The sequence below is a fragment of the Hippocampus guttulatus genome, chromosome 22 (genome assembly GCF_054856545.1).
Source record: "Hippocampus guttulatus isolate MCC_2025c chromosome 22, RoL_Hgut_1.0, whole genome shotgun sequence".
In the NCBI taxonomy this organism is placed as follows: domain Eukaryota; kingdom Metazoa; phylum Chordata; class Actinopteri; order Syngnathiformes; family Syngnathidae; genus Hippocampus; species Hippocampus guttulatus.
In genome coordinates this window covers 1595170-1622491 of record NC_141282.1, presented here as the reverse complement: position 1 = coordinate 1622491, position 27322 = coordinate 1595170, and the positions used below count along the sequence as shown (strand labels likewise).

At 44.1% G+C, this 27322-nt stretch overlaps 2 protein-coding genes across 9 annotated transcripts; one reads left to right on the top strand and one right to left on the bottom strand.

Annotated features, from left to right (window-relative positions):
* Positions 1–46: 46 nt before the first annotated feature.
* On the bottom strand, positions 47–21252 carry irag2 (inositol 1,4,5-triphosphate receptor associated 2). 8 transcript variants are annotated; one of them, XM_086102770.1, is made up of 40 exons: positions 20773–21250; positions 18167–18819; positions 17409–17513; positions 16350–16530; positions 16214–16272; positions 16002–16077; positions 14489–14647; positions 14281–14398; positions 14132–14182; positions 13981–14058; positions 13774–13830; positions 13581–13640; positions 13436–13500; positions 12566–12659; positions 12333–12479; positions 12040–12141; positions 11404–11555; positions 10509–10620; positions 9942–10167; positions 9345–9382; positions 8762–8861; positions 7799–7928; positions 7378–7435; positions 6607–6653; positions 6434–6522; positions 6190–6335; positions 5879–5966; positions 5687–5741; positions 5580–5607; positions 5326–5466; positions 4616–4750; positions 4380–4527; positions 4267–4310; positions 4096–4164; positions 2885–2943; positions 2603–2701; positions 2210–2335; positions 1823–1849; positions 1311–1462; positions 47–189 (listed from the first exon to the last, which is right to left on the bottom strand). In XM_086102770.1, exons 2-40 carry the CDS (start codon positions 18798–18800, stop codon positions 47–49), a joined length of 4398 nt encoding a protein of 1465 aa, XP_085958896.1. In that variant the 5' UTR covers positions 18801–18819; positions 20773–21250. The 8 variants fall into 8 exon arrangements, with proteins under 8 accessions (XP_085958896.1, XP_085958895.1, XP_085958898.1 ...); XM_086102769.1 differs by having other exon boundaries at positions 5580–5610; positions 20773–21249; XM_086102772.1 differs by lacking the exon at positions 4096–4164 and having other exon boundaries at positions 5580–5610; positions 20773–21252.
* On the top strand, positions 20171–26458 carry bcat1 (branched chain amino-acid transaminase 1, cytosolic). Its single transcript, XM_086102777.1, has 11 exons — positions 20171–20244; positions 20669–20728; positions 22589–22783; positions 22852–22962; positions 23370–23489; positions 23552–23712; positions 23796–23938; positions 24079–24164; positions 24313–24453; positions 24664–24738; positions 26203–26458. Exons 2-11 carry the CDS (start codon positions 20681–20683, stop codon positions 26239–26241), a joined length of 1119 nt encoding a protein of 372 aa, XP_085958903.1. The 5' UTR covers positions 20171–20244; positions 20669–20680; the 3' UTR covers positions 26242–26458.
* Positions 26459–27322: the final 864 nt, after the last annotated feature.

Genomic DNA, 27322 nt, shown 5'->3' with positions numbered 1-27322 from the left:
CGGCCATAGCACCGTCTACCCAAGGTCCAAAAGTGGGGCAAGGGGACTAAACTGGGGGCTGTCCATTGTGTCGCAGGCCCGTGTAAGGCCAGAGCAGCTGCTGGATGGTCATCCAGGAGTCCCCGGTGCCCACGGGGGCTGCGTCGACGGCGGGCTGCATCACCAGGCTGGCCAACAGGGCCAGGAGACCTAATGAGGAGACGGCATTAGCGCTCCACACTTTCAATACACCACGACTAAAAGCAGTTGGGTCAGCATAACCTCATTGGGTTTCATTTTCATCCACTTACTGGGGGTCAAAAGGGGACAGACCACCACATTTGGGTCAATTTGACCTGCCCCAAGAATTGAGAAAATTTGACCCAAAAACATCATCCAACACAACATAGGAATTGGGTTGACATAAGAATGTAGTATTGGTCCGGCTACGTTCACAAACATTTTATACAAAGTACGACCCCCGCCCTCCTCAAAAATTAAATAAATAATAATGGGGTCGCCAAGTACCACTATAATGACCAACATGTCGGAGCTTAGTTGATCTTAACATCTATCAAAAAATAAATCAGGTTCAAATTTTACACCGCCGCCCCCTAGAATTATACGACGAGAAAGAAAATGTGTATATCAAAGTTGGCATATTTTGAGGAAAACACCAAGGATAACTGGAATAATGGAATACTACCCCCAAAATTATGACACACACAAAAAATGTGTGAAAATAACATTTGTAATTTCAGAACAAAGTAAAATCTTAAGGGAAAAAAAACATGTTGCTCAAAACAGGTAATTAAAATTGTTTCAAAACAAAAGATTCAAAGCAGCCATAACTATTGCCGTATTTTACACACTAAAAGGTGCACTAGATTATGAGGTGCACCTTGAATGAATGGCCGATCTTGTCATTTTTTTCATACATTGGGCACACCGCTTTATAAGACGCAATCTACAATGCATCCACTAGATGGAGCTACGCTCAAGGAAACGCCAACAAAACGATCAGATGTCAGTAAAGCAGTGACACAGTTCACTGAACCAACAACAAGTTATAAGATTGACTCGTTAATGGTGAACTCTCTTGCCGCTGCTCTATTTCAGTGTTCAACTGCGTAACCCATCGCCTTAAGTTTGAACTCTGCGTTGTCAGCATGTCTCGAGCAAGGAGCCATTTTGGGGTCGAAATATTACCGTAATGACCATACACAAGGCGCATCGGATTTTAAGGCGCTGTGAGCTTTTAAGAAAATGGAAGGCTTTTAAGTACAGAAAATACGGTAGCACATTTTGAGAACCACTTTAAGAGAGCCTACCTACGAGGACGAGCACCATGGCCAACCAAAGCCAGAGGCCCCTGCTGCCTCGGGCCACAGCGGCTGCGGTCGCCCGGGTGGATGTCAGGCTGTGGGCCAGAGACTGGGACAGTCCTTGGTCAGAAGACGCCGGGCTGGATGAGGAGCTGGCACTGGATGGGGCGGGCAGAAGCGGAGTTGAGTCAGTGTAGAAAGAACATGTCAAAATGGCGAGATGAGGAACGACGACATGGTTGGCAGAAAGGCGTTGCTGCATGCTAATCAGATGAAGGTAAGAGCTTGGGTGAGAAAGATGTTAATTAAAAAAAAAAAGCAGAACTCATCAGCATAAAAATCGCAAAACACATTCAGCAGCGGAATCAAGTGGACAGGAAGCGGGAGAAAACGCTGGCGGGGTTTGGCGAGTGATGCTTGAAAAACACTTCATTATGAGTCAGGATTGCGAGTGGCAGACATGAATTTGCATGCATTTCAGCACACTTTGTCTTCCTTTGGCCACACTGAACACTTACAGCATGACAAAGAGCTCATCCTGACTTCTGAATGACGTGAAAGGGGGAAGAGGAGGAAAAGATAGTTGAGATTTGCTCTTGGGGTGGGGGTGGGGATAAAAACACTTCGATCAACGTTTGAGGATATTGGCGGGCAGAACGCAAACAGATGCCACTTGAGATTCATGCACGACTTTGAGACGGCAAAGTCTCCTCAACGCCGAAGGAGCAGAAATGATGCACAAATAGCAAGTTCAGAACAGCCTGGAAGATTTTCGTCATTTCGGAGCCGACTTGACACCAGCATCTATTCCTGGATCGCTCCGAAGAATTGAAAGGAATCTTCCATGGCCTTCAATTAGCTTGCGTAAAACGGCGCCGCAGAGCTGCGCGCGGAGATGCACTAACGTCTTGAGGGGCAGAAAGAGCGAGGTGAGTTTGCTGCCCAGCTCACTGAGACTGGACCTCCTCTCCGGCACGACTTCCTCCAGCTCGTCCACTGGCTGGGGGTCGGAGTGACTGCGCGCCGCCGTCCTGTGGGGGACGCCGCGCCGGTCAGGCATTCACGCGCACACACACACACCGATTGCAAATGACAGCGATGCCGGTAAACAGAGGACTTTCTAGTATTGCACTAACGCTGTATATTGCTCAACACCACACATGCAAGACGGGACTTGTGGACAAACACTTCACTTGGGACGGCCGGATGCATGCAAAATGGCGGCATCACCGTCACGCTCGTATCGACTCCCGACAGCCATCGTCATACGTGAGCGCCACGAGTGAGACCTTTCTTACCCCTTCATCACGACGGAAGGCTCTTCCGTGTCAACCCAGGCGGCAGAGCTAACAAAGCGCTTAAGTGGGGGGCGCGCCATGTTCTTTCCCGCCACATTCCTGAAAACCACCATTGTCAACATGGAGGAAGGGACGGAGGGGGGGGGGGGCATCAAAAAATGGTTTTGTGGCTCTGGCGTGCGAGGCAAGTCATTGGAAGTGTTTTTTTCATGGCTCCACGTAAGAAATCAAAGTGGCATAATTCTCGCTGGAGGAACAAAGAAATGAACTTGGATAGCTTACCATGGGGATCTCCTGGTGAGTCTTTCGGCTTCACTTTCCGCACCATCCTGTTGTTTGGTCTGTATCGGGGATGACAATGGTCAAGAACTGTCACCGTAGTAATAAGCAACCACCTTCCAGGAGAAATACACTACTCACAACAATCGAGGGATATTTATGTCCAACTATTGATTTTTTTGTCGATGTGTGGGCTAAGGCTCAAACAAGACCCTGGCCAGCAATTTTTTATTTTTATTTTTGGAGTGTCGAAACTTTTAACAGGTTTCTGGGGAAATGTGGGCTGGCGAGTCCAAATATCACATCAATCATATGCAATTTAATCTGTTGTTTTAATCCGGCCTTCCTGACATGTTCTCCCCGGGCCTGCGTGGGTTTTCTCCGGGTACTCCGGTTTCCTCCCACATTCCAAAAAACATGCATGGCAGGCTGATTGAACACTCAAAATTGCCGCTAGGTGTGAGTGTGAGCGCGAATGGTTGTTCGTCTCTGTGTGCCCTGCGATTGGCTGGCAACCGGTTCAGGGTGTCCCCTGCCTACTGCCCGAAGACGGCTGGGATAGGCTCCAGCACCCCCCCCCCCCCCGCCCCCACGACCCTTGTGAGAATAAAGCGGTTCAGAAAATAGATGGATGGATATATTCATTTCATTGAAGGTCATCTTCTCTTGCATTATTACAATAAAGAATATAAGCTTTATTTATAGATGATTATGTTGATCTTATAGATTAATCTTACTATAAAACGAAGGCAAAGAAACCATGAATAATATAAATGTTTATTTCTGTATTTCAATTCGAGTTGTTAGCTTACTCAACTCTTTGCCTTATGTTTTTTTGCATTCAATCCTTCCACACAAGTGTGGCGTCAACGCAAGTCAGTTAGCATAAATCGGATTAAAATGATAACGCAAACAAAACTGTGAATTGACTTCCCTTTATATATTATACAAATCTGAATTAGATACTCCATAATAAAATATAAATACAGGTATTAAAAAATAAACCCAACCAAGCAAACATTTTCTCCTCGCAAAGTCAATTTGAATATGTTTAATTACTCAGCCCAAGTGTGCACTGTACGAGTTAGCGATCCCCCCACCTTTAGTGAGTAGCGTACATTTTTTCCAAACATTTTTGATAGCGGTGAGGAGAGATGATCGACACACACAAGGTGGTGTGGTGACAACGAGCAAAGCATTGACAGCGTCCTCACCATGTCATAGTGCATGTTGCCTCCGCCAGATCGAGGTATTGCTGCTATGCTAACCCTCCGGGCTGATGACTGAATGGATACATGGGGGGGGGATGAAGTAATCACAACTTTATAAAAATACAAAGGAGACAGACAGGCGTGAGGGAATGATGCCGTGATGTGCGCTGGTACCTTGTAGTATTGTGACGTCGAAGGCTTCTTGCCACGGAATTCATCTGGATAAAAACGTACAGCCCAGTCAGCGGATGGCTCCGGTTCATCGTCATCAAGTTAACATAGTCTACCTCTGTCTGCGTGCGACCCGAAGGACCTCTCGTTCTGCATGAGCGTCTCCCGTAGCTCCAGCAGCTCGGCGTGCTCCTTGGTGTACACCCGCCTTAGGTTCTCCACGTGTTGAATCATCACCTCCACTGCCTTGCTGATGCGACTCTCCTGGCATGGCCCAATGATTAGGTTAAAAAAAAATAAATAAAAAAATTGTACCATGCATGTTTAGCTCTTTCGAGATACAAACACATACCTGATGGATGGCTCCGAGCATCTCGGAGCGACTTGAAACTCTGCTCATGGACTGGATGAGGATGTCCAGGTTCTTCTGGAGCCTGTGGATGATCTCCATTGACTGGTTGTCATCCTCACATAGAGGAGTCAGAGCCTGGAAGGAACAGGGCACGTTGGACCTGAATGTCAATGCAATGACACGCTCTAGCATGGGGATCTCCAAACTTTTACTGACATGGGACACATTTGGGGGAGGGGTGGAGAAAAAAAAAAGATGCAAGAACAACTGACATTCTTCACCTATGATTTAAACAGTCAAAATAATTCCATCAGAGTCGGTAGAGATATGCTAGGCAATGCTAAATTGTTTTTATAGATTGTATATTATCATAAGGAAACTGATGAAAATCTGAATTTTCAAAGAAATATGACCTGAATAGTCACACGTTACAAGCATCTTAGTTGTTGCTTTACAAATCAAAGAAAGTGAAAAATGGCGATCGTGTTAAGGATGCCCGATGGTGCACCAACATATGAAAAGGCGAACTTGTTAGCTAGTCAAATATTTTTTTTTTTTGTAAATGCCATTTACTATCAACTCATTCACTCCCAAAAACGTTTTTAAACGTCTTTTCAGACTTGGCTGGTACTGAATGAGTTAAAAAAAACAAAATAGGCCACAAACGGCCCCCCGTTCCGTAGATTGGACATATATGAACATCCACTGACCTGCAGCAAGCCCTGGCAGCTGGACACCTCCCTGCGGACGTTCTCCTCGGCCAGATCACGCGAGCGCTCCTCCAGCCGGAGTCTCTTCTCTAAGGTAAACATGTCGCACTTGAAGCCCAGAGCTAAACGCTGGAACTCGGACTGTAAAAGAGCAGACGAGCATTTTCACGGCCCGACTCCAAGTTTGCGCGCCAGAGAATTATTACAATGTGCGCTGGCGTTAAACGGCGACTGATAACATGGCTCGAACACACCTCAATTTCCTTGTCATTGGCCGACAGGCTGCTGGAAAGGAAAACACGACTAATTATTCGGATCAGCATTTGCGCAAAGCATATTGATGGATGTAAACATGTCTTACCTGTGCTTATCCTCTTTGGATGAATCATTATGGTCAGAGATGGTTGACAAGACACCTAGAGAGGAAATAAGCAGGATTATTGCCCCTCCCCCCCAAAAAACACATATTTGTCTTTTGGGGGGAAGAAAAAAAACAAAGATTTCTCATGTTATCAGGTTACAGGGTGCATGAAAGGGTTAATACGACACGTACCTGTATATTCTTTCTCAGTGGTTGCAGACGTTTCATGTTTGGCCTGCTCCACCTTTGGGGCTTCTGCGGCGTCCCCGTCTTGCGCCTCCTGAAAGTCCAGGACAACCAATTGGCGTTTTTACTCTCTTTTCCAGCGAATTGCACAATTTATTGCCATACTGTTAATTTATGTATTGCTCGTGTTTGTTTAAAAAAAAAAAATAGATACATCACATATTAAATCTCAATCACAATATTGAGGAAGTATTTTTCTTTTTTTGCAATTTATTTAGGAAAAAAAAAATGTTGACTGGGCCCAGTGCAAATCTTACCAGTTCTTTCTTATGTTTCCCCTTTTTGTCTTCCAATCTACTTGAACCTGAGGTCACGCCGCTCTCTGATTGGCCGTTTTGTACCGAGGACACGCTCGACTGCCGACCGTCAGTTGGGGCGTTTGTGCTGGTGAGCTGCTCGGTCCCTTGAGGAAGAAATGTGTGGGTGGCGATACTCGCGTTCAGCTGCGAGAAACCATTGACGAGACGCCTTCCGCGCCGTCCGGTGGATTCGGCTTCCTACCTGCCATGCCGGCCTCGGCGGTTGGAGCTGCGAGGTTGCCCTCCCGCACGCTCTCCTCTTCTTCAACCAACACGGGAAGCGGACTTGCGCTGAGAACCAAAGTGTCGGCATTAGCACTATAAATAAAAAAAACTAACAAAAAAAACAGATGTAAGGAGGTTGATGGCACTTACGTGTCCCCCGCTGCCGGCCTAGGCGCAGACTGGTTCAGGATCGGGCTCTGAAGAAGTTACGAGACGTGTTACGTTCTCCTTCCGCCATACAGTTGACAAAACGGAGCACACCTGTCCCATTGCAGTGCGGCACCGTTTGAGCTCCACGGTGTGTGGAAAGAAACATTTGGCTGAATTCTTACATAATGTGCCGTTTCATGGAGAGCTCTGCAGCTGCGCGTGTGTGTGCATTCGCTAGCACGGTGCTAAGTGGTGGAGGTGGACCGCCCGCATACACGCTTGTGTGAACATTCGCACGATGGAGTAAGGTGAGCGTTTTGACTCTCAGCCACACAACAGGATATTGTGTAACTATACATAATTCCCAATTTTGACACGGCTGAAACCGAAAGTCGCCAACGATCAAAGGTGAGTTGGAGTGAATAGAAGCCAAAATAAAGTTCAAGAGAAATCAAATAGGAGATACTTGCCTCTTCTGGCACCATATTTCTGATAAGCAGATGGCAGCCAAGACAGTTATCTCATTTTCTAATCTCTACTTTCTCCGCAGTGCAAAGTGAAAGGACTTTTCAGCCCAGCACCTCAAAGTGAAAACAATTTCCCGGATCCCATCACCTCCCGACAAAGCGCACACACACACACCCCCTGGATCATAGTTAAGTCGCGGAATGAGAACAGAGGAAGTGGTGCGCTGCAGGGAAAAAAAAAAAAAAAAAAAAAAAAAGGAAGCGGTCCCCTTTCACATTTAAACACTTCCTCTGCGGGACTGACCGTTGTGCTGCTCACGTCGCCCTCGTCGTCTTGGCCCTCGCCGGACGGCTGGACGCTGCTGCGCACAGAAGTGTCCATTTCAGTAACTTTGAAGTGAACCCATTCTTGTTTTTAAACAACATTTCTGACGGGGAACAGCTTGCATTTCTTTTGTCTGCGGGCTGATGCTATGCAAAGCATGGCAGCGGTGGAACTCTTGAGCCGGCGCAACTCCTCCCACAGACAGGAACACAGCCTTTGACTCGCAAATGATCACGTCATAGGGAAATGATGAAACGCGGTCAAAATAGTGATGTCAGATGAGACGACAACGGCGGTGATGAGATTAAACTGGACTGCGGAATGATATCTAATGCTGACAATCATTTGTAATTAATTCAGATGACTGGTATGAATTTTTCCAGATTGTTTCTTCACTCACCTCTCATTCGGAGGAGTGACCTCATCTTGTTCATTGTTGGTTGTGGGAGGCATCTTTGTTGGGTCCTGATCAGACAAGGTGCTCATATTCTGAGTGGCGTGTTCAGACTGAGCCAATCTAGTCTCTGCCCCTGGGAAGAAAAGCCAAAATAAGAAGAGAGAGAGGGGGAGGGGTAAAATTGGTTCCAGGGTTAATATTTTGAGATTTTTCATTATGGTTGTTTTTTGTTTTTTTTGGGTTTTAATTAGTTTTTAGAGCAGATTTAATATTTTTTTCCCCCCTGAAAATACTTTATTTTAGTTTAATTTTATTAGTTTTAGTATTAGTTTTAAAAAAAATAATTATTAATATTTGTGAAGTCAAACTATTGTGTATTAAAGTAAACTACAATCCCCAAAAAACTGCCCAGTCTTCGTTCTTCTGTAAGGCCACACAGTGATATAGAAATACCGCAGATACAAAAATAAAATGAATACATGGACAAAAGTCAAAAACATTTTCACTCTAATAGTTTCGTTTTATGAACATGAAATGTAGTTTAACGTGTAATTTTTTTTAAAGCACTATCATTTTGATATGATGCTAACAAAAACTTTTTTTGGTTCCCAATTCTACTTTTAGTTATGTTAATTTTCTCCACACAGGAAGCTAAACTCTTTGGCAGACTTTTTAACCAGTCGAATACCAAACTGTCCTTGTTGATGTCAGAGACGGCGTTCATTTCTCGCATGTCTCAGGAAATGGCCAGAAATAGAAGCTTACTTATGTAAAAAAAATAATAATAATTGCAAAATTCCATGAAGCACTATTCTATTTTCTTCAGAAACAGCAAGCAAGTGATGCAGGATATGACTCACTTGTTCAAAGTGTGAAGTGTTTAACGGACGACTCAATGCATAGATCTGCGTGGAGATTGAACAGAAGCGAGAGGAGGAGGCGGCGGCGGCGGGAGGAAGGTCTTACCGCGGCTCTCTGAGTGGGACGGATCAGGCAGGGCATCCGCCGCTGGCTGCTCGGAGCTGACAGCTTGTGAGGGGGCGTCCGGCGGTACTGCTGCCTCGTCCTGAAAAACCACAACATTGTATTTGGAAATAGAAGACAAGGGGGTGAAAACGTTTGAATATGCAACGGACTACAGGCAACACACTCCGGAAATAGAAACACTTGTGCGAGAAGACTATATGTTATGAAAGAGAGGAGACGTGACAACGCATCCAAAGCCTTTCAGTTTGGATTCTTCAACGTGAAGTCAGTTAACTCATTCAGTACCAGCCAATTCTGGACCAAGTCTGAAAAGACGTTTAAAAACGTCTTTGGGAGTGAATGAGTTAAAAAGATACAAAAATGCGAGCACTTCATTTCTTGTTGCAGTAATGTTGTTATTTTATGCCTAATTGTTATGAACATTAATATCCCTCATTTTATTTGTTTGTCTTATGTTATGCGCCAGCATGTCACATGTTTTCAATAGTGCGGCATTGCTGGTGGGGGGGCAAAAAAATGTTGGTGAACACACCGTGCAAAGCAATTTCAGAATTCATTTTACCTGCAAACAATGATGGTTCGCTCTACGCTCTGGAGTTTCTGTGACAACACAATGAAGAAAGAGCACATGAGCGGAAATTGAACTTTTGTCCAATTCATCCAGAGGTGAAGATGGCAACCCCGCCTACTTCCGTATAAGGTCACACAAGGGTTTGAAAAAGAGAACCCACACAGAAGGAGGGGCAGAGGGGTCTGATTTTCATCCACGGCCAAAGTGGCATTAGTGACCACATTCGCGAACACTTTTTTGCCAGCCACTCATGCAAGAGAGGAATGGAAGGGATTACCGCTCACTCCGTGGCCTCCGACTGCTTTTCACCTGGCCATAGAAGGGCCTTGAGGAAGACGCTTTGACACACACATTCTCCTTCACACACACAAGCCCCGAGAATCGAACCACCATAGAAGGCAGGGGTCTTCTTCCGCGGACTTCCTAAGCTTCTTGTGTGTGTGGATGTGAACCGTGCTCGTGCTTCGAGGTTGGCTGAGTGTCCTTTGACTCGTGGATTACAGACAAGTTATCTCATCTCGCTGGGAGTTGATTTGTTGACTGACTAGAGTCCGATACTACACAAAAAATAAAATACAAAATTGTTACCTGCCAGACACTGTCCATCCGGAGAAGCTTCGAGCTTGGCAGACACAGGAGTGGACGAGTGCCCCGCTTCTCCTTCGCCATTCACCACCGTCCACCTCTCGTCCCCGTCCTCCATCTGCCCGCTGTCCGTTCCTCCGTCCCGCGCTTGACCGTTGCTCCCTGCCATGTCCTTTTTCAGGAACTCTTGAAGGGCGTATTCCTCATCCCATTCCAGGTCATCCCCAGTCTTAAAGAACGCATACAAAGACGAGAATCAGCTCACGGGATGGTATTAGAAACCCTCGCGCGATGAATCAGCACCAAGCTTGTATTTGTGGCACTATGATGCAAATGTTTTGAGTGGACGTCGGAGCAATTTGATGAGGAGCTGTGCGTGTGGGCGACTGCAGTCCTCAGAAGCCAACTTGCAAGCCCCGCCACCGTTTTCTAAGCACACATTCCTCATGTCGAACATGAATCAGTCTATCGTAATGGTAATAATTTGATCCTGGCAAAGCCAAAGCAGAACAATCAAACGATAAGAGAGATGCTGTTGAGCTATTCTTTTTTTTTTTTTTCCAAACTGACCTCTTCTTCTGGTGCAGGTGTCTGGCACGAGGCTTCTCTGCTATCTTGAGAAGTCTTGAGCTGCTCCAGTTCCTCACTGAGCTGCCGCTTCTGGTTCTCCTGATCCTGCACCCTGCACGGCAACACACATCGTAATCACCATCAATCACGGGAAAGTGACTGTGAACCTGCATGTTGTGAAAGCATTTCCAAGTGTCCAAAAAGAGATGGAAGGAGTTCCGATAAAAGCAGTACAGTGGACATACTGTACCCAATCCGCAGGCCCATGCAGTGTCCCATTTTGTTTCCCAGGGTGACCAACGCCAGTTCGCCAACTGGCCCAGCGCAGGTCTGTCACTTTTTTTTTTTTTTTTTAAATTACAAAGCTACAAAACTGCTAATCTGAGACAGCACGCTCACAGCCGATTTTGAAATGCCAATTTCTTTTCAGAATACTATGTATAAAAGAAAAAAAAAAAGCCCAGTGAAAGATACTGTGCATGGGGAGGTAATCTAGGGATGGGGAATAAGCCCTTTTTCATTTAAAGTTTGGGAGCACCAGTCTGACCCTCTCTGGGCTGGGACTGAGCCACAGTGACTCTCTTATATAGCTGTGCACTCACATGAATGCACACGCGCACACACAATTACGCTACCAGGCATTTTAACCCACTTAACGGTCTGAACTCAGTTATTAGGATTTTCAAAAGTGAATTTCTTTTTTTGTGTGTGTGTATAATTGGACATTTTTGTGTCTATACCATGAAAAGTAACTAAACGATACACACACACTCATTCAGGGAAGCTAACTTATCCAAACATAGTCATACTGAAGCCCGGGATTGTTGGCTCCGGCCCAACCAGAGTGAGGCGGGCCTCTTTGAGGTCATCACGACAAACAGAAAATGACAGTTACCTGACTGAAAGGTGCAGGATCTCCGTTCGTGACCTCCTCACATTACTGGCCATTTTGACCAGCTCCTTCTCGATGGAGTCGGTGTACTGCGCGAGCTGGTCCAGGCTTAAGGCCCAGTCTTCTCTTGTCGCATCAAGCACGACCTGTACCGCCTGGTGAAAGACAAGAACCAGACTGGTTGAAAGACTCTCTCAGGCCGGGGTGTTCACCTCACACCTAACTGTGACAGATTATTTCGAGGGCTGTCAGCTGACTCCTCTGAGGAGCCTTCACTTTTACTGGCGCTCGACTAATGATGCCCTTCCCATTTGCGGGTTTACTGCTGTATGGCCGAACGTGCCTAATGAATGCAGTTTGGCAACAAAGCTGGAGAAGGAGGGCGGGGGCCAAAAGAGGAGGTTCGTCAAGAGCGAGCGAGAAGGGAAGCAAGCGGGCTGTGTTCACGCTACAACAAACAGCTTTGGATGGGACTGGCGAGAGAGTTATATAAGAGAAGCGTGAGAAAATGTGTCGGGAAACAGAACTATGAAGTGATGGAGATAAAAAAAGTGCAACAGGTGGACACCGACAAAGACTACGCCGCATGAAGCAGTGAGAGAGCCAAGACTTAAGAAGGGACAAAATACCAAAAGTCACCTCAAGACTGGCGTCTGTGGTGCCCCCTGGTTTTGAGCGGTCACTCAGTAAGGCTTTCAACGTGGACACGACGGTGTTGGTGTCTTGTCTGAAATCGGTCTTCTGCAGGACACAGATACGAAGAATGACAAAAATCTGCACTGGAAAGTTAAAAAAAAAAAAACATTCACAGCGACTAAATAGTTCTGAGCTATGCAATTCATACGCGCCGAAATCATTTTTGGAAAATTGCACTGTGTGCATTAATGGTTGAAATGCCCTTGGGTTACCAAGAGCTCATTCCAGCCGATTACCAGTTTGTTCAGCAGTTTCTGGAACTCCAGGGCCATGATATCAGGGCTTGGTCCGTGCATCATCAGCAGCACCTCTCTGTCCAGGGTCTCATCGAGTGGCGAGGCAAAGCACACATTGGTGGGCAAATGGTCAAAGCCATAGACAGACTAAAGACGAGAGTCACACATTCACGTAAGTCGATTTGAATTTCTAAGTGCAACACTGGCAATGGACGCATATGTGAAGTGCTGACCTCCAGTGGCGACTGAGCCAAAGCCAGCTCTGTCTGCAGGGATCCTGAAGCGCTCTGGTTCAGCCTGTAGGCTGCCGAAAGAGAGACTCCAGTGCTGTTGAGAGTCAGACATTGATAGAATTGATCATACTCTATTGATCAGGCAATCGAAAAGAATTGGAATCAGTAAATACGCTATCATCAGAAAAATTACAACCTAGCATAGCAACGAACTTGCATGGCAACACTGACAGACAGCAGGATGAAGTCTGACGCACACCCTTGCACAGCAACCAACTTTGCATAGCAACACTTAACAAATAGCATGATCAGCGGATACAATGATACAAGTTAACAGTTAATCGTAACAGTTAACAATGTTGAGTGTCAAATTCCCACTACAGCTGCCGAATAAAGTACGAGCAGAATTTAATACTTTGAAATCAATATATTAGCTTTTAAATATAAATGAAACAAATGTATATTATTTGCATACTGTCAGACTCGATCAAATCACGATCAATAATATCAAGTTAGAAATGGTATCGTGAAATTATTTTTGGGGTGTTATATTTTATGATAACCCTTGCTGGAAGCCACATTTGCGCAATGATGGGTAAAGTCGATTGGGCGGGCTGCACTGGAATTCAGCATCAACATCTGCGCTGACTTCAGGTTGCGCCATGGCTTCAAACGAAAAAGTATGACGCTTAAGAATCTGAAGTTGGTTTGGAAAAAACTTTTGTCATCCTCCGAAGCCTCCACTGAATCAAGCTTCTCTTAACACCATGCCCATGTCTTGCCTCGGCTTTGCACTCATAGCAACAAGGCCTTAACCTGTGTGGTTTACCCAAAACCTTGGGAACCTTGCCATGAAAACTTAAAACTCACCTCAAAAGGTCTTGATGTATCATCTGCACGTGGCTCTCCAGTTTGCTCTTGTCGGCCCTTAGTAACTGAAACAAATGGTCAAAAATGTTTTTGCGGAAAAAAAGCAAAAATGATCGGAATCGTTCATAGATATTAAAACACTGACCTCCGTGATGGAGGAGTATTCCTCGACTGCCGCCTTGAGCTCGTCTATCTGTCTGCTCTTCTGTGTAGACATATAACCCAAAAATATTGAGTGAGAAAACAAAAAAAACAAAAAAAAAAAGAGGGATACATTTGGCAACACCTCAGATAGGTCAGCAGTGAAATAAATCATACAAACTGAATAGGGCACTGACCTCTTGGATAAGAGATTCCTTTTCAGTGATAACCGTATCGAAAGAGTGAATCTGCACCTACGAGCGAGGACATAACCGTTACACAACCAAGCAGCATTTATTGAGTCACACGTGATGGAGAAAATATATTTTAAAAAAAAACAAAAGATAAATAGGAGTACGAATGCAGAGCAACATACTGCGCAAAAAAAAAAAGATTGTGCTAACCTGAAGGTCAGCGTTAATGTCACACAGCTCCGCTATTCTCTTCTGAAGCTCGTCCATCTCCATGCTGACCTTGAAGTTCTGAGAAGCCATGAGAAGAGTGTCAGGGCATCACAGACTTGCTCTCATCTGCAAGCAGATCTGAAAATCTTACCTCGTCCTGGAGTAAAGCAATCTTTGCTATGAGATCTTGGTTTTCTCTTTCCTGGAACAAGGAAGCAGCTTCGTTTTTGTCATCCTGGCGGCTTAATAAAGGCATTTTTCACAGTCGTGCGGGTATGCGAGCTGTCAATTTGGTCTGACCACGTGCTTGTTGCGCGCGGAGGCGCGAGCTCTGCCTTCCTCCGTGCAGCTCAGAGTGGCCTTCATTTCCTCCACTTCGTTGTGCAGCATCTTCTCTTTGTGGATCAGCTGCTGGTGACTGCAGAAGAGGGAGGGAGGGAGGGGGACGAAAAAAATGCTGCAGCAGGAAGCCCGGTCATCTTGTGGACACCCTGTGAGGACATCTCACACTCTGGTCTGGTTGCGTAGCTCCTCGTTCTCATCCGCCAGCTTTTGGTTGCTCTCCTCCATCCCCTCCACCGCCTGTTTCAGCTTCCTCACCTCCTCCTGGAGCTTCTGGTTGTTCATTTGGACGTCGGCAAGGCAGTAAATGAGCTCTGATGTTTCACTGTAGAGGAGAGAAGCCAATTATTTCAAAGCACTGATTAAGTCTTGAGCGCCAGCCTCTTGATGGCCAACTTGCAGTGGATTTCAAATGCTGCAGATAAAACGTGTTCGAAGTCAGGTTTTGGATACAATTTCTTGATTTTAATTCTGAAAACATTCAGTTTTGATGACAGATATTTTAAATGATAGTAATGATTATGTTTCGCGACTAAAATCTTGTTAGCCATCAAGGTTTTTGTTGCTTTCAAACTTAGCGTGGAGCAGACGTGTGCACATTTTCAGCATGACGTCTTTGATTCACTGGCGAAAAGGACACTTTGATACGCTCCTCTTTCATTTATAACTGCTTCAAACAACAAAGTGTATGCGGGAAAAGTGGTTAAGATTGCACGACTGTCTGTGTCTTATATGTTGTGTTGCATTAGTTTGTCATTTTATGTTAACTGTTCTTTTGATGGCGGTGTGGGCACCCGCAGCGGCTCCTCTTGTTGTCTGAGAGGGAAGAAATTTCATCTGTGCTGTATGTTGCACATAGACCGCATTTGACAATAAAGTTGTACTTGACTTAAAGGGGAAGAGGAAAAAGTGAGCTACATGACTCAGCACAAATGACACGCTAATTTCTCTGGATAGGCTGGAACATATCTCTTGTCTCTGTTTTTCTTTTCAGCTGTAATCGTGTCACTCAAACCAACACAACTGGTCAGCAAAAAAATTGTTTTTCTTTAAAAAAAAAAAAAATCTTATTTAATTGTCAAGGCTTTTTCTCTGCAATATTTTGAAACATATTTTTGAGGGTGTCTGCATTTCTGCACCAGGGTCTTCTGTAGGACACCCGCTCATAAAAGTGCACTGTTGATGTTTGAGCCTGACAAATCAAATTAGACGATGGTTTATGACCTGTTTCTCGAAAATCTAAAATAAATGGTGAGACAAATGTCAGTCCCTAAAATTGTTCTCATGACCCAATTCTGGGGGGGGGGGGGGGGGGTCACGGTGAACGACTAGTTAGCGCGTCGGCCTCACGGTGCAGAGGTGCAGGGTTCGATTCCAGCTCCGGCCTCACTGTGTGGAGTTTGCATGTTCTCCCCGGGCCTGCGTGGGTTTTCTCCGGGTACTCTGGTTTCCTCCCACATTCTAAAAACATGCATGGCAGGCTAGTAGAGCCCTCTAAATTGTCCTTAGGTGTGAGCGTGAGCGCGGTTGATTGCTCGTCTATGTGTGCCCTGCGATTGTCTGGCGACCAATTCAGGGTGGCCCCCGCCTAATGCCCGAAGACAGCTGGGATAGGCTTCAGCACACCCTTGACCCTTGTGAGGATAAGCGGATGAGAAAATGGATGGATGGACCCATACAATTCTGCTCTTGACGCATCCCCTCCAAAGCCCTCCAAGCTTCCCGAGGTCATATTGAGCAGCATGGACCTCCTGGCTACATTAATGGACAACACAAAGGACACCATCAGTGTTGAGAACGTTGAGGAATAACACACACACACACACACACACACACACACACACACACACACACACACACACACACACCAGTTTATGAGACAAATACCCACCAGAAATGCTGTCTCTTGTTCGAGGTGAGTCCTCGGCGGGATCTTCTGACGGACCGTCACTATAGGATGCAACAGAGGAGCCAAAGTGAAACACAGGACTGTTAATGGGCACAGTGAATTATCCTCATTCCTTTACCCGTTGTTGCGGCAGTCGTCAATCCACTCCTTCATGACAGCGTGATACGTGTCCAGGTCGATGGAAACGTCTTTGCGTTCGGGATCGAGCATGTTGCAGAGCTCCTCCAGGCCTTTGTCCTCTGAGGTGCGGCTGGTGGTGTGCCGCAAGAAGTCCACAATGTGAGACACGTACACCTTTCCTAGAAGTATTTGATAGAAAATAAATACATAAATAAAACTCTTAAAACGACAGATGGTCAAGTATCAATACCAGGTATCGTATCAAGTGGGAATCAGGTGTTGTATTGGGCCGATACCCGGTATGTTACCAGGACTTATTTTCAGGTATCGGGTACTTGTTGAGGCTGATGATACTAGCCACTCATAATTAGGGTGAAAAAAAAAAAATCTGACATTGAGTAAGTCCTCCTCAGCGGTAGCTGCCGCTATTCTGCGGCGGATTGATACTCGGTACGAGTCGTCATCAGAAATTAAGGTGAAAGTTCACAATCTTTGTAATTGTGTTAAATGAAATTTTAGACGGGGCGGCCCGGTGATCCAGTGGTTGGCACGTCGACCTCACAGTGCAGAGGTACCGTGTTCAATTCCAGCTACGGCCTCCCTGTGTGGAGTTTGCATGTTCTCCCCGGGCCTGCGTGGGTTTTCTCCGGGTGCCCTGGTTTCCTCCCACATTCCAAAAAATATGCATGGCAGGCTGACTGAACACTCTAAATTGTCCCTAGGTGCGAGTGTGAGCGCGGATGGTTGTTCGTCTCTGTGTGCCATGCGATTGCCTGGCAACCGGTTCAGGGTGTCCCCTGCCTACTGCCCGAAGACAGCTGGGGTAGGCTCCAGCACGCCCCGTGACCCTTGTGAGGATAAAGCGGATCGGAAAATGGACGGATATCATAATACTGTAGTGAATGCTCCTGTGAAGAAAGGCAGTCAACGCTCATCGGAGAGACAGATAGACAACACGGCTGCTTCGTAAAGCGCCGGAAACAATCCTTCCCGACCAGGAGTCCTCCACTGAAGCTTGGGGCACCTTGCTCGGTGTGCGCGTTTGTGTCGACGTTACCTCGTCGTTGCGTGTCACAAGCATGGAAGATGGTGTCGAGGAGATTCTCCTCGCAGATGAGGCTGACTTCTGCCATGTTCTTGCTCTCAGAGGCCGCCGTGTTTCCTAAGCATGAGCAAAGACGAGCACATGATGTACAAAATTGCACCTCGGGCACCAGTGACGACGGCCGGGAACTTCATATTCTGTGAAGTTGTGCTGCGTTATGTAAGGTCAACCACATTTGTACTTGGTTGCCTTCGAATATTCCCCTGTTCGCATTTGCTTAACATGTTTGTTATCAGGCTCACTTTCGTCACCTTCCTCATTATGACGCTGCTTTTTAGAGAACTGTCTCACACTCGGTGGTTGTTTCCCCACGTATATCGCTTTACTTGTGCACGTTTACTGAACTAGCAAGCAGTTGGATTCTGCACGTTGTTTTCCTTTACAGAGTTGAATTTGTTGGTGTGAAGAACTGACAATCACGCTGCAATAAACAGTATCAGATTCATTACACAAATGTTTATTTTAGGCTCACGCTAAAACAAAAGTTAATTTTCATACTTCAACTACAGTTGTTTTAGTATAAGTATAGGAAAAACATTCGGAATTTCATTTCTTTTTTTTCCAATTGAAAGTTTAAAATACACTATCAATCAATTTGTTATTGAATTTCAGGAATCTCGGTAGACAATCTTTAAAAGAACGGCCAAATATAATTTGTATGTAGTTTCCGAGCTGGCTGGTTGTCAGATCTAAAATGCGTTCCTGCTTACCTCCATCTCCCATCGACAGTTTTCTGACAACCAGAGCCGGGTAGGACAGTTCGCCCTCCATGGAGCTCCCCGTGTCGGCAGGGCTGAAGTTAAGGTCATAAGAGACGGTGCTGTGAATTGGGGTGAAGGTGCGAGACAGAGCGGGCTCGCCGCTTCCGCTCTCGGGCTGTGCCGAGTGGGGTCCATCTCGGGTGACCGTGAAGTACGGGGAGTCTTTGTCCTGTCCCGTGGGAGTGGAGCAATACTTCTGCCAGGTCCTGAATGGTTTTATTGCACTTCTATCAACACCTTTGCTCTCCCCAAGGGTACTTGTGATGGTGTATGTGGTGTTAGAAGAGGTGGTGCCTGCTGGTGTGGAAGGAGTGAATGATGGGAAGTTGCTCCTGTAGGATGGCGCAGAGTTCAGCATTCCGTCACTTTTCTCCTTGCTCCCGTGGATCCCTTTCCTAAAGATGGCCTCCATGTTGCGCCTGAGGCCGCACTGGGGGCTATCGTAGCTGCTGGAAGACAGCTTGGGGATTTGGAAGGGGCTATTGGGCTCTCGGTCACCGCGCCACTGGTTGGTCAGAAGTTTGCGGCAGATGCTGTCCACCGGGTTGTGGCGTCGCGTTGACAGGGGTGGGTAGTAGTCCATGATCAATTGAGGTTGGAATCTGGGGAAAGACAAGTAGGGTGGTCAAATACCTTTATGAATGAGGAACAAATGGAAAGACTACAGAGGTTTATGCATTGTGGGTCGTGTTTAACTTTTTCAATGAAAGAATTAGCCTTCAGGGTCTCCACCTGGTCAACACAAACCCACACCAGGACTTGAAATCCCAAACTGGGCTAAAAACCTTTAAAAAAAACAACTATGATGAATTGACGTGACTATCACATAAAAGGTAAAGAACTCTGTATATTCCACAGAATTGTGGACATTTAAACCAAAAACAATTGGATAATGAAGGGAATGCCGAATTAAGTCGCGGCATTTATTTACATTTGGAGTATCAACTGTTTGAAGGTCTTGAAATTACATAAAAACGTTTGAATTGGATTACCTTGAATCACGATTAAATGGGAGTTTTCAGAATGTGAAGTTATTTTAATCGTTTATACGCCACGTCTGTACAATAGCGAAATAGATGGAAAATAAAAACATTATAAAATGATGAACGACGTTAAAAAAAAAAAACTTTAGGCACCAGGTGCGGATAATTAAAATTAATTCAGTTGACGCTCAAAAATAAAGTTAACCATGTCACTACCATAAGAGACATTATTAAACCATATCGCTAACATGGGACATTATTCATTTACGCAATTAACGACATAACTGCTTTATTTGCCATTTAAAGTGACGCGTGAACGTGCGAAAAATGTCAGGGAAGACATGTTTTTTTCCAAGTTACCCACACGGTTTATCAACGCAAAGAAATACAAATACAAAACTGAAAACTATTAAACAAAAAGACGTATCTGAAACATGTTTAAAAGACAAATACGTATACACATGCTGTCTTCACCTGAACGAGCTCGATTGGTTAAGAACCCCACTTTCACGTCTCGCGCATGCGCATTGAAAGTTCGTGACCACCTAAGTCCTTGCAGGACTGAAAAAATAAGAAAGCGAACAGCGCTACTCTGTGTTCGGAAGCGGTAACAACAACATATTTATGTATTAATAATAATGACACCAAAATACAGACGATATAAAAGTAGTAAATAAGAAGTGATTGTAAAATACAAACAAACGAATAGAACATCTACAACCGATGATGAATAGCGGGAGACAATAAACGTGACGTAAATTCTCCAGTCAAGAAAGCAAAACGTACATATGTACGGAGCCTGAGAGTACATACATGTTGAGCTTCAGGTGAAGTTAAGTCTTGGGGGAAAATATTAACATAAGTACGGGCAAATATGTGTCTTCAAATTACTCAGTTTCCGTACATATGTAATTTGAAGACAAATATTTGCCCGTGCTTATGTTAATATTTCTCCCCCCAAGACTTAACTTCACCGGAAGCTCAACAGTCTTGACTTGCAAATTCTTTCGCGCTCATCCAGTCCAGACGTCTCCTGTTTTGTGGGTAAGTTTTATCACACAAAAACGTTATCATCAAATACTTGGGATGAATGACAACAAATGATGAGCAGATGGTGAACAGCATTTCTGTAGATGATTAACAATATAATTTAATGACTACGATGGTTTTTAATTAATGTGTTAATATTACCACCCCTTCCCTCAATACGGGGAATTGGGAATATTGTTTTGCCACAATGAATAATTTCACTTTGAACTTTACTGGCTTCAGAGTAGAACTCCTATACAATATCGGTATGATGGAACAGAATTGACCAGTTTCTTACTTTGAATGTAATTGTTGTTTTTGTTTATTACTTGGTGTAAAAAAAGTTTGAGAACCACTGCATTAGCTCATTACATTTGGTCTAGTTAGCATTTGCTGAACAATTACTGACATAAAATCAATATTTGACAATTTTTTACAGTGTTCTGTCATCATGGACACTTCAACAATGAAGGGTGACTGTAGCGTTCCAAGCTTCAAGGTACTTTGTTGCTTTATAGTGGACAAATACAGTTCATCACCTACCCTCAGTTGCAGCATCTTGATGATTCACATCAAAAAAATCCCAACAGTGGCTCCTTGTCGAGGATGAAGAATCTAAAATATCAATAAATGCCTTGAAAGCATCATCCAGCTGTTTTATTTAGAAGTAAATCCATCAGAATCGGAAGAGATCCTCATTGTTGGGCAAAATTTAGGTGGTCTGGTCCTCCTCTCACTAGAATCCATTGCCCCGGCTCACACGAAGTAAGCGAGGCTTTCAGGTCGAGATTAGGTCACTCACACACCCACACACACACAAACACATTTATTTTCATTTTGTGTGAAGTGTGTGCCAACTTTGTGGGGCATCGTGTGGTTTGCTCGGAGACAACCCAACAGATAGTCTAATCTCCGAGTAGTACAAAAGGCTCAGTGGGCCTTATCTACTTTCACCGCTCGCTCTCCTCCACACACACACACACACACACACTGGAAGAGAGACAGCATGCTCATACAGTATTTATAGCCACTTAAGTACCTGACAGCAGTGTGTGAACGGAGGGATGCAGGTAACAGTGAGGAAGGATTATGACGCATACTAAAACGGCTCCTCATGTGTCATATTGTTCATGATGAGCAGACAACAGCATAATAAAAGGAAAAAAAACCCATAGGGAACACAGACACAATTTCATGGGATAAAATCTACATAAAATCAAAAAGTGCAGCGCTATTGGTCACTCATCAATTTATAATCCGGGATTAGGTTTGGAGTACCGTGTACGAGGAGGAAGGTCATAAGGGTTATGTCTAATCCATAGTCCGACATTATGGGCACACAGATGTGGGATGATTCACATTCAATATCTTGAATCAGTAATTGTCAAAGTGTTGGCTCTCTCTTGTGGTGCTTTGAAACAAAACACTGAATTCACTGAGCTACATGCATCACCTCAGTGGTCTTCATGTTTTCACTTTTTAATCCAGCTCAGTATATTCATGAAGTACAGTTGTGTTGCACTGAATTTTTAAGTACAATACGTTCACATGGAATCTTTTAGAACTATTTGTATCCAGGTATTTTTTTTATTTACACTACATTATTAGTTTAGAATTAACAGTGTTGATCCTGCTGGATTTTAGCACTGCTTTTGATACAGCACACCATTCATAGACTAAAATATGTCTTTCCTCTCTGTGCACAAATGGGTTTTAACCTACCTCTCCAAGATAAGTTTTATGGTAAATTTAGAAATATGCTCCCTGCAAGTGTACAAAGTAATGTGGTGTGCCTCAGGGTTCAATTTTAGGTCCTCTGTTGTTTCAATTACATATTGTTGTCCTGTGGAAACCCCCCCAAAAAACAGGTGTCCATTTTTGCATGTTTTGGATAAATCATTAACACAAATAAATAAATAAATAGAAAGGACAAAAATGGGCAGAGTGAATTTCCACAGCTGTATTGACCACCTGCAGAGATGTACATCTCTTTGTCTGCTGATGACACCAGTCAAATGGAAGCTTTTTTTTTAGCTGTATCATGGACATCAAATTCTGGATGGCAGAAAACTGTCTTCATCTTAACCCAACAAGGCTGAAGTTTTAATCGTCTGTCCTGAGGCAGAAATAAACTTTTTTTCCCTTTCTTTTTGTATGAAAAGACCCATATAATGAGTTTGACTGATTGATTTTAATTGAATCACGATTTGAGTAATTTTAATTTTGCTTTTACAGTGTATGAAAGTGCAGTTGTCATGTTCAACATGTGTCTTATATTAATCACGTTTTAAGAAGTTCAAGAATCACCATATAGATTATGTTTGCATCCAAACTGAGGTGATATCTTGCACGTCTTTAGGCAGCAGAACTTGATATCAAGCTATCCACGGATCCCGTAACCCATCATGACGTGTTCACCTTCGGGACAGTCTTCACAAACCACATGCTGACCATCGAGTGGGACGCCTCCGAGGGCTGGCAGAGGCCCATGATTCGGCCTTTCGAGAACCTGCCGCTTCACCCGGCCTGCTCGTCACTGCACTATGGCATTCAGGTGAAGCCAAATTAGCTTGGCGTGGACTTGAAAACGCTCCCAGTCAAATCTGACCTTCTTCTCCACAGCTGTTTGAAGGTCTGAAAGCTTACTGTGGGGATGATAATCAACTGCGCCTCTTCAGGCCAATGCTCAATATGGAGCGCATGGTCAAGTCGGCAAAAAGAGCTTGCCTACCAGTAAGTTGCATTGCAAAATGAAATGTTCTTATGCATGTTTAAAAATGTGTGTGTGTGTGTGTGTGTGTGTGTGTGCTCGTGCGTGCGTGCACGAGCCATGGCCTCAGGTTAAATGATTAAAACTCAACACTTGTCTGTCTTAGTCAAGATAAAGTTGTCTGCCATCTACTATTTGATGCCCAGGATGCAGTTAAAAAGAACGTCCATTGGACTGGCATCATCAGGAGACGTAAAAGTATACAACTGTGTGTTAATAGCGTAGCTGTGGAAATTCACTCAGTGCCTCCGAATGATACCGCCAAGATGGAGCATATATCAATTAAACATTCAAGTACTTAAAATGGAACCTTGAGGCGCACCACATGTTACTTTACAGACTTTCAAAGTACATGTATTTCCTCTTTCAGATATTTGAGCCATCAGAGTTGCTGGAATGCATCAGGAAACTTGTGGAAATCGACCAGGACTGCATTCCTCGCTCTGATACAGCCAGTCTGTACATAAGACCCACATTGATCAGCACAGAGGTAAAAAGTACAGTATTCACAGGTTGTCAATCTATATTAAAGGATATTTGTTTGTCTTCTAGCCAATCCTGGGTGTACGAAAACCTGGCCAAGCCTTGCTTTTTGTCATCATGAGCCTAGCGCGTTCTGTCAATCAGGCGACGCCAAAAGGCCTCTCCTTGTGGGCCGACGCAAAGTACACACGGGCCTGGCAAGGAGGGACCGGAGATTGCAAGATAGGAGGGTGGGAAGCCTGCACAGTTGATAATTAGTGTACATTCAAATCGCACAAATAAGTGTGATGTTATTTTTTATTTTTTTTGTCAGGAACTATGGCGGCGGCCTGGTTGCACAGTGTGAGGCAGAGGACAATGGTTGTCAACAGGTTCTGTGGCTGTACGGCGAGGACCATCAAATCACTGAAGCAGGAACCTCGAATATCTTTGTCCACTGGATCAATGAGGATGGAGGTCAGCCCATCCTGACAGACACAATCATATGTATAATATTTTCCTGGACATTTATGCTTGCAATTATTTTTGTGTGTGCTCAAAATATGTTCACGGTGTGTTTTAATAAAATTGACTTTACTTACGTTTCCAATATTTAGAGGAAGAGCTTGCGACGCCACCCCTGAACGGCATCATCCTCGCAGGCGTTACTCGACGGAGCATCCTGGAACTCACCAGACAATGGGTAACACAAGCACATGTTTAACCCCTTCACGCACAAATAATGATAACCTGTAACCTGATAACTTGTCCATTGTAGTAACCGCTGTCCCTGAAAGGGGTTCATTCAAACATACTGCCCTTCACCTTCTCTTTTCCACTCCAACATAAAGGGGGAATTTAAAGTCACAGAGCGGTACTTGAACATGGCCCAGCTCTGTGGCGCTCTCAAGCAGGGCCGCGTCAAGCAGGTGTTCGGTTCCGGCACGGCCTGCATGATCTGGTCACTGGGAGAAATCTTATACATGGGAGAGGTGATCAAAAATCTATCCACATGATTCATGAATATAAATAACTGGAAACTACTACTCTACGCTGTACTTCCCATATATATGATGGTCTTTATATGAATATTCCCAATATGTCTGACTATTAATTTTTCACACATTTCAAAATAATTATCCTAACAAAGCTAGCTCAACAGAACAGGTATTTATATTTTTGTCTGTATGTTTTCTTTGGAGCACTTGCACATCCCCTGTCAAGACAAAAGGACACAGCTGAGCGCTCGTATCCTGAAACAACTGACAGATATTCAGGTTGGTGCACCACAGGTTTAGAATAGTTTCAGAATGTATGATAAAGAAATAAATAAATTAATAAACAAACAAATATTTCTTTGAATGGTTTTTAATTTGTTTTGACTTTTTTAAAATTCAGTTGCAAATAGGTTTTAGAGAAAGTTTGGTAGATTTTGTTTTTTCAGATTTTTTTTGTTTATATTTGATTTTTATTATCTTTTTTTTTAATATATGGAATGATTTTCGAGTGCAAGATAAACGAAAAAATGGACACTAAGTATTGTGTAGGTACTAAAGTTTGTTTTTTTTTCATATTTTATTATGCAATACTGGCTGGGCTCTAAGTGTCTCGAGTGACCGACAACAGCTGCAGGTTTAAAGGGGATGAAAGGAGCCACTGAGATTGGCAAAGTTAGCCATGACCACTCCCACAGCGGTGCAGCACTCCCTCTCGCAGATTCCCCATGCCTGCACTTGTCTGAGCAATTACCAACACCAACATACTTTTTAATTGCACTTCAAGGTACACATAGGAACTGAATTGTTTTTTTTCCTCCCTGGACCCGGCTGAAGATTGTCGACCAAACAAATTATGAACGTAGAATATTTCAAAAAACAGTTTCAGAAGTGAACTAAATATGTTTATTCTTCTAATCACTGTAAGGCAGGAGATGAAGCGCTCCATCTATCAATGCAGGCCTCACGAGGGATAAGCGTGGTGCTCGGGTGGCTTGTGAATGCCCCCCCACCCCCCATGCACATTGTGCTTTGTGGCTTCAACCAGAGATAGAGGCCCGAGTGGCAAACTCCTGCGTTCTCTCATTAAGCCCGCTGTAATTGCACAAACCCAATTATTGCCTCAGCAATTTTTTTTTTTTTTTTGTGATCTTCAAAAAGCCGAGATGCTGCAAAACGAAAAAGCCTCGGACAAGCGTGTGGAGGCTTAATGAACAATAAAATCGACCAAAACAGCGCGGCGCCTTTAAATCTGTTGACATTTCATTTGGAGGCGAGCGGCAACATTGTGCAACAAACAAACGAGTGGTCCGAGGCTGCGGATGAAAGATGGGTTTGCTAAGTCGCCCTTCCTGTTCCTTTTTCAAGTTAATTAGAAATCACATCCTTTTGTTTCCCCTTCGCATGCGTTTATTTACTTTCTCACTTGGACCATTAGAACAAATTTGCAGAATGAGAGGCAAATAATTGGATTTGTCTCCGCAGCTGTCACGGATTGGGGGAACATTTTGTCGTGATTGTTATTATTCCTTCTCTCTGTTGTGTCGCCTCGGTGGCCGAGTTGGCAGATTTGCTCAAGGGTGTTTAATTTAATTTTTTTTCTTCCTAATTTGTGATTTGTTCGCAATTAAGAGGTACTGGGCGAGGGGAACTTTATTGCTTAGTGACAGGAGTTTTGTTTGGACCCTGGAGGAAGGGGGAAAGTATCATCTCGCCAATTTTTTTGAGACTTAATTTGTCTTACAGTTTGGACGCACGCCCAGTGACTGGACATTCTTGGTGTAACTATCACCGTGAAGCCCGGAATGTGTGCAGTGACCAAGACGAACGTTTAACTCATTCAGTACCAGCCAATTCTAGGCCGAGTCTGAAAAGACGTTTAAAAACGTCTTTGGGAGTGAATGAGTTCAAATAAATAAATAAATAAACATGTCCAAAGTGCTTGAATGAAAAAAAGTTGGCTGTTATCTCATGCAATAATGCTTCATGAATTACATTCCTCCAACAACATGACTTCCTTTTTGTGTGTGTTTATAGCATCGGATCTGCTTCATGATTTTACTGAGTTGTTATGCCGCACTTGTCTGCACTCAACATAAAATGAACCAAGTGGAATTAGCCCACTCGGGTTCTCAAAAAGTGTAACTTCACTTTTTTTTTTTTTTTTTTAAATCATTTGTCAATCAGCTCACATTTTCCCCACAATTTACTCAATGATTAGTCAATTTAAAAAAAAGTAGGATTTAAGTTTGTTTCAACTTCTTCCTATTTCCTTTTCGGAGTAGCAATATGCAACTTTTTAGTTTGAGATATTTATATTGTCGCCTTTTTTGTTGTTGTTGTTTTGTACCGCATTCGAAATGAAATGTTCAATCAATCAAAAGCTGAGCAACTGTTAAAAATAAAATAAAAATAGTACTAAAATAAAGAAGTGAATATACATGATGAAATTATTGGTTAATTAATTTTAGCTAAATTGACCAGAAATAAAATATTAATTTCATCCCCCCAATATCATTGACGAAATATGCGCTACGAAGCGATCAACTTTGATTCTGACTCAGCTTCTTATTACTTGTTACGACGCGACTCTATTCGCATTCATTCCCACAGCTTCACTGTGCTTTAAATTGTGTGGACGCTGAGCGTCGACCGCGCGGACGCTGGGTGTCTAGAGAGTTCAGTGTAGGTTGTCCCAATGCATTGAAACGAGACGAGTCATTGGATAAATGTTGGTTTTGTCCCGCCCATTGGACGCTCAGCGTCTCTGGGAGTCTATGGACAGTGGGCGTTTATCAGCTGGCCGGACGCTCAGCTTTTCTGCATGATGATTGGATGATCTGTCTGAAGCTGAATCTCTTTTTGA

Excerpts from the sequence above, each read along its gene's own strand:
- bcat1 (XM_086102777.1), top strand. The coding sequence starts at position 20,681 with ATGGACACTTCAACAATGAAGGGTGACTGTAGCGTTCCAAGCTTCAAG. Across the intron at positions 20,729-22,588 it reads GTAGCGTTCCAAGCTTCAAG|GCAGCAGAACTTGATATCAA; the intron begins GTACTTTGTTGC and ends GCACGTCTTTAG. Across the intron at positions 24,165-24,312 it reads TGGAACTCACCAGACAATGG|GGGGAATTTAAAGTCACAGA; the intron begins GTAACACAAGCA and ends TCCAACATAAAG.
- irag2 (XM_086102769.1), bottom strand. The coding sequence starts at position 18,800 with ATGGACTACTACCCACCCCTGTCAACGCGACGCCACAACCCGGTGGAC. Across the intron at positions 8,862-9,344 it reads CGAACCATCATTGTTTGCAG|GACGAGGCAGCAGTACCGCC; the intron begins GTAAAATGAATT and ends GTGGTTTTTCAG. Across the intron at positions 190-1,310 it reads CATGGTGCTCGTCCTCGTAG|GTCTCCTGGCCCTGTTGGCC; the intron begins GTAGGCTCTCTT and ends TCTCCTCATTAG.